Genomic DNA, 12,367 nt, shown 5'->3' on the forward strand with positions numbered 1-12,367 from the left:
TAGTGAGCCTGCGTGTGACGTGAAACACAAAAGCTTTGCGCAATATCACTACGTGAAATATCACGGCCGTACAGAGAAGGAAATGAATAGTTGAATAAAGTCGTTATTTTTGTTTGTTTTTTGCGCACAAAAAGTATTCTCGTCGCTTGATAAACTTAAGGTTGAGCCACTGTAGTCACTCGGAGTATTTTAACGATGTCTTTCATAACTTTTGGGCCGGCCAGTTTCGATCCCTTAAGAAGCCTATGGAGGAGTGATCCAGCTCTCAGATTTAATCAAAAATATCTTCATTTGTGTTTCGAAGATGAACGAAAGTCTTACGGGATTGAACAACATGAGGGAGAGAAATTACTGACAGAGTTTTCATTTTTGGGTGAACTAACCCTTTAACTTTCACCATGTGTATAGTCAGCTACCTGAATAATAACATCTGTTTTGATTGCACAGACGTTTAGCACGGTAACTCCCTTGAGTACTGGAGGAGTAACTCAAGAACGTGTACAACAGTACAGCGCTCTTTTGTGTGCTTGCATAGAGTATGTTTCTGGCCTAAAGCAGCAAATGTAAACTACGTAATGTGACTGAACACACACTGAGAACAGAAGAGCCAAACATCTTCTGGGAAGATTGTACATGCCGCTTTTTAAATAAGAAATTCTCCTGTTCATCTTTCTCTCCTCTTCTCTCTCTAGCTCTTGCTCTCTCTCTCTCTCTCTCTCTCTCTCTCTCTCTCTCTCTCTCTCTCTCTCTCTCTCTCTCTCTCTCTCTTTAACACTAACAGTTCTCTTTAATCTTATTTGCATTCATATTACCTCACCAGGTGGTACACCAATAAGAGGTAAGAATGCTGAAAACAGAAAATATCCAAATGCGTCATCTTTCGATTTCGTTTTCACCTCAAAGTGTCCCCCCTCCATCACCCTGTCCTCATTCTGGAGTCTTTCTCTCTTTGTCTTCCTCCTCCTCGTCTTCAATCCGGCCTCGTCTCTGTGCATGAACCTCTGCTCGTCTGTCTCACTAATGAACGTCTGATTCAGCCTAATTGAAAAGAATATACTGTGTTTAAAGACAGCTATACCAAACCACCAGAAAACATGCAGTTGTTTTCTCTGCAAAGATGCATCCAGTTAACATCTTCATGGGTGAGCCTCACCTGTCAAGAACATATTCGACATATTTCACCACCAAATCTGTGGAAGATATTACATTTTGCATATATAAAATGAAATCCGTTTGAGCTACAAAAAGAATTTTGTATTGTGACATTATTTTAATCTGAACTGAACTTTATTCAGAGATAAAGGCCTGTTCTGATGACTGGCAGTCTGTCTGATCAATAACTTTGTGAAAATTGTGAGATACCTTGACAACATCTCAATCCCCGCAGCAAAAAAACGTAATGTCATTATGACAGTTTGTATTAACCAAGTGCCTCTCATCTCCAGGCTTTTAGCAGAAGAGTCCAGAATGTCCAAACTGAGTGATAGAAAAGCTCCCCGTCGACATGACAGAACTGATGTAAAAAAAAAGAAGAAGAAGAAAGAAAGAAATTCAAAATTTGACTGTAACTCTGAGCCGAACTCTTCAGAGGGAATGTCAGGGCGAGAAAGTGAGATTAGACTGAGAGAGGGCAGAATGACATCTTTCAACATCAGTCGGATACTAGCGTTTCAAATGTAATAAGTGATAGAAAAGCCTTCTTTCCTGACGACTAGAGAAAGAGACAGTAGCTCTGTTCCAAACGCTGTTGAGCTGCATTTGTAAGTACCATGTAAAGGCTATTGCAAACTGCTAAATTAAAACATACCTCATTATGATCAAATGCAACCTCACATATCACAAAGTATCAATAAAAACTTCTCACTCCTGGGAAGTTACTACAAGTTTGGAAATCAAAAATATTCTGTGGTTTTAGTCAGAAAAAAGAAAAAGTAACACTTTAGTTTAGGGTCCAATTCTCACTGTTAACTAGTTGCTTATTCGCATATTACTAGGTTTATCAGTACTTATAAAGCACGTATTAAAGCCTTGTTCTGCGTGATCATATTTTACATCCCATAATCCACCCAATACCTAAACTTAACAACTACCTTACTAACTATTAATAAGTAGTAATTATGAGTTTTTTGAGGCCAAAGTCGTAGTTAATAGTTAGTTAATTGTGAGAATTTAAACTAATTTAAAGTGTGACCAAAAAAACATAAAATAGAAACAAAATTAACAGCAAAGGACATTGATGCTTTATCCGTGTGTTTTATTATTCTCCTGCTGCTACAGACAATTATAGGAAATGCAGTTTTACATAGTTGGTGGCATTTACATATATGCATTTGACAGACGCTTTTATCCAAAGCGACATATATTGTATTCAAGCTATACATTTTATCAGTTCATTCATTCCATGGGGATCAAACCCATGACCTGGTGTTGCTATAGTCAGGAATGCGTTGATGCCAGTCTTATTTTAGTATAATGATATACTATTATAGTTTTTGTTAATATTTTCTTGTTAATGTTTTCATTTTCATTTTTGTAAAAAAAAAAAAAAATCTAATTTGTATTAGTTTTTTTATGTCTATATAGATTAAGACATTAAGCCGTTCACACCAAGAACGATAACTATAAACATAACAAAAACAATTACTATATTAGCGTCCTCAGCAGACGATATGGTTCTGTTTATTCTGAGCGCACGCTGCCACTTTAAATGTTTGCGCTCTTTAAAGTCTGGTGTTTTCTGATTGGCTGTCAATGTTTTTATCATTCAAAATGATTTTAAACTATATCATTATCGTTATAGTTATCGTCTTTGGTGTGAACGGGCCTTTAGACAGCGAGGCGGCTCAGTGGGGTTTGGAACAGATCTAATGTGTGTGTGTGTGTTTATGTGTGCTGTAAGTGTTTTAAAGGGTCATTCGTTTGTATAATGAACTCTTGGAGCGAGGTTAATGCTCATTGAGGTCTCATACACTCACAGTCTTTGGATTATGTTTCTATTGTTAATGCACACGTTTAAACCCATCCCATAATGCATTTCAGGACTACTCCTGAAATACACTGACGACATTTTTAGTTTTCTCGGTGTGCTTCCATCCTCCACAGATTGCATGATGTATGTCACATCACGCAAACAAACAGCACCGCCATACTAAAAAACCCTAATGAGCTAATTATTTCCATATTTTGTCAGAACAAAATGTCAATGAAATGTTTGTGTTAATGTATGTGTTATTAAGATGAACCGAATGCTGAAGCCAGGTAAGTGGCTGTATGAGAACTGTCTCTGTCGTGATACTGTTGGCAGAAAGTTGTTTCTTTTGTTTGGATGCACTGAGGATGTACAGTATTGACAGTAATTGCAGCGGCTGTATTATAAAAGCACGGCTTTGTCTCGGCTAGCAGAATAGCAGAGTTTATGTACAGTGACGGTTATAGCTAGCGTAGCCTCCAGGTCTTTTTACTTGCCACAATGAATAAATAACTCAGTTTGCTGTAGATTTATTGAATTATGGAGTGAAAGATGTTGCTCTTTCAGTATTTAGAGAGACAAGAAAGGTCATATGCCAGCCGAGTGCTAGTCAATGAAGTGTGTAGAAAAAATGTTCTTCTCCTCGGGCCACCCTCGTTTAAAGTGATGGAAGTTTCGATTGTTTGTGAGTGTGTGAAAGAGCATTTCTGTCGGGTTTGTGATTGCTTATGTTGTGTTTGCAGGGGCGCTGCAGATCGAGAACAGCGAGGAGTCGGACCAGGGCAAGTATGAGTGTGTGGCGGTGAACAGCGCAGGAACACGCTACTCCGCTCCTGCCAACCTCTACGTCAGAGGTAAGATCTTCAACCAGACCCAAAACCCCATCCCGTTTCATCTCGATCTGCTCTCCATACAGGCTTGACCACGGCCAGAACAGGACCTGGCGCTCAAAAACTCACTCTCTCTTTAATCACCCATTTGTCTTAATAGAAACATGGTTCTGCAGCGGAGAACTTCTCCATTGTTTTCCAATTTTTAATAATCAAGATATTTTTCAACACAGTTTTTCACTTGTTTGTTTTATTTGATTGATTCTCTATATTAATGCAAAGGTAACAGTATTTGCCTTGATATATATGTTACTAAACGTTTATATACAGTAAAATTGAGCAAACACATCTTTGAATCAGTGGATCGTTGAATCTTGAATCTATTCATTTAAACTCCTTTACTGTGACATTTTCTATTTTATTTTAATTATTGGTTTTAAGCCTTTACTATGAAATTATAAACTTATCTTTACGATTGATGTAATTTTTAAGAGCTTTTACTGTATATTCACGATGATTATAGTTGATATAGTTGACATAACAATGATTATATTTTCATCGTTTTTGTCCATTAGTGATCTTTGCAACATTTGTTGAGTATTAAATTGATTCTTGCAGAGTATATTTGATAACTGTGCAATAAAATGAGCTGACCACAACAAGTGTTAGTTGTGAAGAGGTCAGCCTTCCATCAGAAAAGTCATATTATAACTTATTATTAAAATATAATTAGGGCTGTCAAACGATTAATCACGATTAATCGCATCCAAAATAAAAGTTTGTGTTTACATAATATATGTGTGTGTACTGTGTATAATTATTTTGAATATAAATGCACACATGTATATATTTAAGAAAAAGAATTATTTATATCAAATGTTTATATTTATATACAATATACATTATATATAGGCTACATTCAGTCTATATACAGTATATACATGCAGATATTTCTTAAATACACATGCATGTGTGCGTATTTATGTATTAAAAATAATTATACACAGTACACACACATATATTATGTAAACACAAACTTTTATTTTGGATGCGATTAATCGCGATTAATCGTTTGACAGCCCTAAATATAACATAAAATATAACATATTACTATTATTATTATTATATTACAGGTACAATAGCGAATACAACCTATTTAATTAAAGTCAGAGAGGGGCTGAAGTTAATATTCAATTATTATACTTCAGGGACAAGTGCAGAATATATTTTAAAATAATAAAGAATATTAATTTAGATAAAGAACCCTTTAATAATGCTGGTCATGAAGGTTGGAAATGGTGTTTTCAGGGCATCAAAGAAAAGGACCATGTTGAGACTTGCAAGCCAGATTGGAGAATCCCATTGTGGAAATTCCCTCATTAATGTCGGGATCAATTACAGCAGATTCAGAGACCGCTAAAACCTTGTTTCAAAGAAAAACCTTTTATTTAACTCCCACTTTTGCCTGGCAAGTGCTAAAAGACCACTTCAAATTCCGACCTTTAAATATGGGGATTCGTTGCTCTTTGATAGTGTGTGTGTGTGTGTGTGTGTGTGTGTGTGTGTGTGTGTGTGTGTGTGTGTGTGTGTGTGTGTGTGTGTGTGTGTGTGTGTGTGTGTGTGTGTGTGTGTGTGTGTGTGTGTGTGTGTGTGTGTGTGTGTGTGTGTGTGTGTGTGTGTGTGTGTGTGTGCACGCGTTCGAGACGAAAGCAGGGGAAATGAGAAATCTTCGTCCATAAATTCTCCTCCTCTTCTTCCTCAAGCCCTCAACCAATCAGAGAGAAACTCATATAAATGATGCATCGTGAAGATCATATCATGTGAATTCTCTCCGGAGCCCTTTGATCTTTACACAGACCACACACTCTCAGGACGTGCCATTTGATGAATGACATTTAATATATATGTTTGAGTATCTGATGCTTTATGGTGAGAGAGAAAGATGTTCTCATTTTGTTAGTCCGTGAATTTTTCAATGGTAGTGTCATACATTTATTGCTTTTCTATTCAAGGATTTATTATTGATGTCTTCATAGTTAACTCTGTGTATTGTATGTGTTTACCGTGCATTGTTATTCTATAATTAATGAGTAGGGCTGGATGATATAGCCCATCAAAAATATATGCAATATTTTATCCTTTTAGCTTGCATCTCAATATTTAAGTATTTGCTTAAAATTATGTTTGTTTGTTTTCATTGAGAGGAATCATCAGTTTTAATCATAGAGTCATTGCAAGTAAATTAAAATGCTTAAAACAAGAAGTACAGTAAAACTGTTGAAGTAAAAAAAATGTTTTTCAAATGGGTTTTCACTAAATATATCAGTTATATTCATGTATTTTTTTTTTTTTTTTTTTTTTATAAATAGTAATGCACAGTAAAAAGTATTGGCCTAGGTACATATTTTAACCAAAAAAAATAAAGCATATTAATGGCCACACAGGCACTTCAATTAACATTTTGATCTAATGAATCATTGAATCGCTGAATCATTGAATCTATTCATTGAAATGAACTATTTGAAAGAACTGATTCACTTTCCAACTCTATAAATGTTTTTGAGACTAAGATTAAATGAGTAATGCTATTAAAACTTCTTGAAAGATATTTTACTAGAATCTCTTATTATTGTCTGGATAAATAAGCAGCAGGTGTAAAGCCAATTTCATATTGCCAACAAAATAATGTTGCATATATTGTAAATATTCTATATATCACCCAGCTCTACTATTGAGGGTATTTTCTGTATGTTGTGATGTGGTTTGTTCTTGTTTATAGTCTAATCTAGAGTCTCTCAACAGGTGTGTAAAGTTCACTGACACACACTTACATAACAGATGAACGCTGTGTGTGTGGGCCTGTGTGTGTTTGTTTAGTGCGCTTCCTCCCCGTCTCTCTTTTACTCTTATTTCTCTCTATCTTTTTCCTTTGGTTCAACTGCAGTGAGTAGGTGTTTGCACCTTTATCACTGTATATGAGAGCGATCATTCCATAATTGCTTATCCTTTCATGTGAAAGATGTGTGTGTATTCACTCTCATTCCCATGTGCCTTATCACACTGAGACACTCAAGCACTGTTGAGGGTCCTGCATCATGCTTCTTCTGTGTTTGTTTGTTTGTTTGTTTGTTTGTGTGTGTGTTTGTGCCTTTTTAAATTGGGAGGTTTAGGCAGAACAATGCAAAAAATAATTGTCTTACTCTGTATTTGTCTTGTTTTCCAGGGGCAAATATTTAAGCATTCTTAAATACATTTACTTGAGAAGCAAAATGACTTCTAAAAAAAAAAAAAAAAAAAAAAAAAGATTAAAATTATACCGGGTTTAGAATACATAATTATTTTGTGCTATGTGTGGAGGACCAACAACCATTAAACATGCTAGTCTTTCTGTCAGGACGTCATAAAGCGGCATTGATTATTGTCCACCATGGCACATTATACCAGATAAAAACTCACTTCAAAGGGAAAAGTTTATATTCCACTGGCAGAAATGTGTTCTTTTTTAAGCATAAACTCACTTAAATGTATATACATTTTTCAGAGAGCAAGACTTAAGTCATTTTGCTTCTCAAGTAAACATGTCTTTATCTAAGAATCTTTAGATAATTGTGATGAAAAACAAGACAAAAATTGCAGTTGAAAGAGATTGCAGATACTATATGTTACTTGATTCATTTTGTGTGCACACAGGTGTACGTAAAACAATTCATAACATAACGTCGTTGTTTTTTTATTCTAAAAATGCTCTTACTCTAAATGTTTTCCTGTAGGGTTTGGGTTAGTCTATAGTACTTATATTTGTCACTAAGGTTAGTTACCACCACCGTAATGCAAGAACGCATGTTAAGTATACTCTTGCAATGCATCGACATTCAAATCTGACCTGTATGTTATGCATAAACTGTCATAAAATAAACCTTGATTTATAATACAAGAAATCTAGAAATGAATGGATGCACGAGTGTGTTTTGGTGCTGTTATCGTCTCCATGTTCTCATCTCTCTTTTATGGATAAGCGGAATATTTGCCTGTTTTACTCTCTCTGTTTCTCCTTGTCTTCCTCCTGCTCTCTTCTCTTTTGTTTCCCTTCCTCCATCTTCATCGCACCCTGCCATCCAAAATCAATCCACTCCTCACTCTCAGACCAGCGGGAAGGTGCGTTCTTTTCACTATCTCTCGTCCTACGCAGAGGGTCGGCGGATGGGAGGCGTGTGTCCCCCTGCTGGCAGCTCCTGTCCCGTCGTGTGCCAGTCTCTCTGGAGCTCTGAATCTCTGACACTGTCCTCTCCCTTACAAACCCATGCATGCTGCTGGCTGCCTCACATTTCAGCCTGCTCTTCTTCTTTATGTTGCATGTGTCAGCACTGTGGATGCTTTGTTGTTTTCAGACATTTGTAAAAAGCCCTAGAGCAACTTTTAGGCTGTTTTCACACTTCGATTGCTCGGTCTGAACCTGAGATCGATGCATTGTGTTTTTTGGCTCCAAACCAATCTTTTGTTTACCTTTTCAGCCATGCTTTTGTTTTCTGCCAAATGACATTGATGCCAATTGCAAATTTAAGGTCCGTACAAAATATCCATCTGGCTGTTTTTTAAATTAAGTCCGATTTTTTGGGTGATATGCTTCGTATTAACAGCAGTACTGATTACTAGTGGCAACAGTTTTTCACTATAGCAAAGTAATGACTCTTTCACGAGTTCCTTTTGCCCTTATAATATCTTTAAGCTAATAAGGTTAAGCGTATTTGGCTTGCTGTCCGCAGTGGAGTGGCGCGAGGAAGCAGCTTCAACTCGAGCTTAGATAAACCCCCCAGTGGGACTACTAATGCATGGATGATGAGTATGGTAGCGAGATGCCTTAATTATGTTGGTGGAGTTGGGGAGGTGGAGGGATGCCAGAACAGCTGATGCCGGAGCAAGGCGAGCAGTTAATTGAAAGATTAGATGGGTTCACTCCTCCCGATGTGAACTTCACTTACTTTACATTTGTACTCGTGTTTTTGTTCCTTTGGTTTGAACTACTAAAACTTAACATGCACAGAATGACACTTGCAAAAGACGGGAACAGTTGAAGTGTGAAAACACCCTTTGAGTCATGTGGATTTCTTCCAGTTATAAGTATTTTTATGTTCTTGTTTACAGAAGTTTTTCTTCTGTGTACGTGCATGAAATGTAGGCGTTTTGTTCAGCGTAGTCTGGTCTTTTTGCGAAAACATAACAGATATCAGCATCATTCTTTCTAAATGAACAAGGTGATTTGCTGTTGTTCAAAGCTTGAACTCAGAGGTCGAAGAACAATCAGAGGAATTCACCCTTAGCTTAGCGGATCAGACCTGTTTATAAACCAGTTCAAATTTCAAAGATGGCAGCAATCCCTCTGCTCTTTCTTCCGAGGGCCTGTTCTGTTACGCCAGCGAACTGCCAGAAAGCCTTTTGAGCTCTCAAGTATTTAAGCTGGCTAAAGCAGCTTTCATTGTTTGTTTTGGAATCAGCCATTTGGTGAGGACTTCCGATGTGGAGAACAATACAAACAGTCAGCAAGTAAGAATGCAGAAAGCAAAAGAGATTTTCCTCTCAGAGCTGTTTGTTTAAAAGAGAGTCATTATCCTTCCAAAAACCCGAAGTGGTTGAACCAGGGCATTCTGTACATCATCACAGAAACAAGCTGTTTCATTTAGACAAGAACATTGAATGACATTGACAAATTAGCTTGCCTTTTGAATGGGAACTCGCACTGCACTGTCCTCATAGTGTCCTCTAATAGGACGCAGTGTCTCGTTCCCCTTCTCAGGGAACCATCTTAGGTAGATCCATTTTCGGTGTGACAACCAATCTGAGCTGAGCTTGTTTGTTGGCGACGTACTGTGCTACAAAAGTCCAGAAACCAGAACACTCATTTGAAGAGCCAAATAACCATATAGCCACCAATTGTTCTTGATAAGGAGGTTCTGGTTGGGTTATTGTGTCCCAGGTTTCTGGCAGCCGTTTCTAGGTCACTCCGATCTCTATGATAATGATCTCTACAGGTCTTAACGCATTCTTCACTTTATGTGGCCTTGGGCGAGATATCGTCAGCGCAGTCTCTCTCATTGGCACCTGCAGAGCACAAATAAGACATGCCAACATAAATAATCCCCGTAGTCTTAGTTTTAAACTCTCTTGTTAATTATATTGGCCTATCTGTCTATATATACATGAGACAGCAGAAGATGCCATATGTATGAGATAGCAAATGATATATATATAGTTTATTTATGTATTTTTTTGTAGATGCACTTATATCAGTATATGTTGTAGTACCTTATAAAGCCAGCCATGGTGGTTGAACAGAAATTACTCTCAATTCACATTCAGTGAGTGTTCATTTTGGTCCCTGACTTCACGTTGTTGTTGTTGTTTTTCGTCTTGTTCATTTTCCAGTATTTGTATTGGACTTTTATTTTGAGTTGATTGAGTCTGTAAAGCTCAGCTTTGATGCTGATTGGAGACTGATTCTCCTAATCCAGCTCAGACCAGAAGATCTGCAACAAGTTGACAGTCCAGAAAACGGTTCAAATGTAGTGATGTCTATCCCCGACAGCAGAAACATTGGCAGGATCAGGAGTTTGCGTGTTGTGGAATCCCTCTCTGATCACTGCTTGTTACAGAGAGTTATCCAATCATGTTGTTTTGTTTTCATCCTCTATTGATCAGACAAAGCTAAAATTGGACTCTTTGCACTATTTTGTTCATTCTTTGATGTATTCGTTTGGATTTTTTTTTTATTGGTGTTTTATTCTATAGGTCACACATGCATGCTCTGTTGACTATCGCTGATTTGTGCTTTTTTGCTTCATGCTTGCATGGCCATTGATGTGCTTTGGATTGCGTGTGTGTGTGTGTGTGTGTGTGTGTGTGTGTGTGTGTGTGTGTGTGTGTGTGTGTGTGTGTGTGTGTGTGTGTGTGTGTGTGTGTGTGTGTGTGTGTGTGTGTGTGTGTGTGTGTGTGTGTGTGTGTGTGTGTGTGTGCGCGCGCGCACGTGTGTTTGTGTGTGTGTGAGAAATTGCTTGTGCATTGAATAAAGCCTAGTTACCTCCCTCTCCTGCAATCACCTCCCCATTAAAACAATGCTCTTTCTCTCTCTCTCGCTCTCTCTCTTCAAATTGCATGTGTGTCTGCATGTCTAACTGGAAGCTTTCATTGCTGTTATCACTCCCAGCAATACTTCTCACGAGATCAGTCACTAATGTCAGTTCCGCCCATTCTCTAACCTCACCGCGGCCACTGGCATCGCACACGCCGGTCTGTTTTACTAGCCAGCAAAGACTTCTCAAACTTTCTTAACAACCTCTAACTGAGAGAAACTCTTGCCATCATGTCGTGACCATCCCTCATGTCCATGGGTAACATCATCCTCTCTATGTACAGTGACTAACGTGGATTAATGTGATGTCTCTCTTACACTATTACACCTGCAGGCATTCCTGCCCAACTAACAAAAATAACTCAATCTCAAAAGTCCAATCTCTGCTCTCTCCGCTCATCTCTCAAATATGACGATTATTACGGCCACCTCTGGCCATGTCCAGCACAGAGCAGACCCCATAAGCACAATTTGCTCAGTGTTTACCTGACTTGAGTCAATAAATTTTGCAATAAATATTGATTTACTGTACCTGGACCACAGCAATATGTTCAAATTACACACACACAGAAACGAAACAGTCATAACCAAACGCTTTTTTGTCTTAACTAGCCACAATCATGCAAGAATTTGATTGGCTTTGGAGTTTTATTTCTTACAGCACATATTGTTTTACTTTCAGCAAGGACAGATTTGTCACATTTAACCTGGTTTGGTGTTATGGGTAGTGTGAGTTTGCAGTTTTTTCTTGCAGAGATACTAATTATCTTGTATAACACATTGCCAAGAAACCACTCTAGATGCACACAGTTTAATCTCACCTGATAATGCCGAAAATGAACACTCTGCCCTGTGCGTGTGTGTGTGTGAAAAAGAGACATTTTGAGTTTATTGTTGGAGTTTGGGTGGTAGCTAGTTCTCTACTTTCCAGAAATTGCATTCAAGTCAAATAAATACTGAGCATTTGTTATCCTCTAGCCGCACACTTTCCTAAGTTATCCGCAATAATTTCCTGTGTCTGGAAATGTGAAGGTAATGACAAGGAAATGAACAGGTAATGTTCAGATTTGGAAGTGAGTTGGAGTCTCTCAGAAGTGAGACTTGTTTATCCGTGAAATATAAGCAGATGTCTGGCCGCAGAGCTCCCTGTTAAACTCAGCTGCCATCTGCAAACAATTCCACTTTATATACGGAGAGACATTATAAAAGATTGGTTTATTAGCAATCTCTCCATGGACTCTCTCAGACGGCTTCTTCCATGAAGTCTACAGAAAATGCTGCTCTTTTATGGGAGCTCTGCAGATACACAGAGCGTTTGCTGTGTTTTCAGTGGACAGGATGGTTTGGCTTTGGCTGCACACCAACTTAATGTGTGTAAAGGGTCACAATCTTCTGCGGTCAAATTCTTGATCCAAGTGAGATGCATTTCTTTGCAAAAGCTTTGTC

At 37.8% G+C, this 12,367-nt stretch overlaps 1 protein-coding gene across 18 annotated transcripts in view; it reads left to right on the top strand.

The window, feature by feature from the left end:
* The window catches only part of ptprfa (protein tyrosine phosphatase receptor type Fa), a 260,132-nt gene that overhangs the window by 145,697 nt on the left and 102,068 nt on the right, over nt 1-12,367 (top strand). For 7 of the 18 annotated variants that reach the window (XM_056266079.1, XM_056266086.1, XM_056266081.1 and 4 more), the window contains exons 6-8: nt 821-838; nt 3,712-3,822; nt 7,942-7,953. In XM_056266079.1, coding sequence (XP_056122054.1) covers nt 821-838; nt 3,712-3,822; nt 7,942-7,953 — 141 coding nt within the window. The remainder of the gene's footprint in view (nt 1-820; nt 839-3,711; nt 3,823-7,941; nt 7,954-12,367) is intronic. The other 11 variants (XM_056266085.1, XM_056266093.1, XM_056266088.1 and 8 more) reach the window with 3 other exon arrangements.

This window comes from Rhinichthys klamathensis, unplaced genomic scaffold (assembly GCF_029890125.1).
Source record: "Rhinichthys klamathensis goyatoka isolate OS25496 unplaced genomic scaffold, OSU_Roscu_1.1 h1tg000244l_1, whole genome shotgun sequence".
Taxonomy (NCBI): Eukaryota; Metazoa; Chordata; class Actinopteri; order Cypriniformes; family Leuciscidae; genus Rhinichthys; species Rhinichthys klamathensis.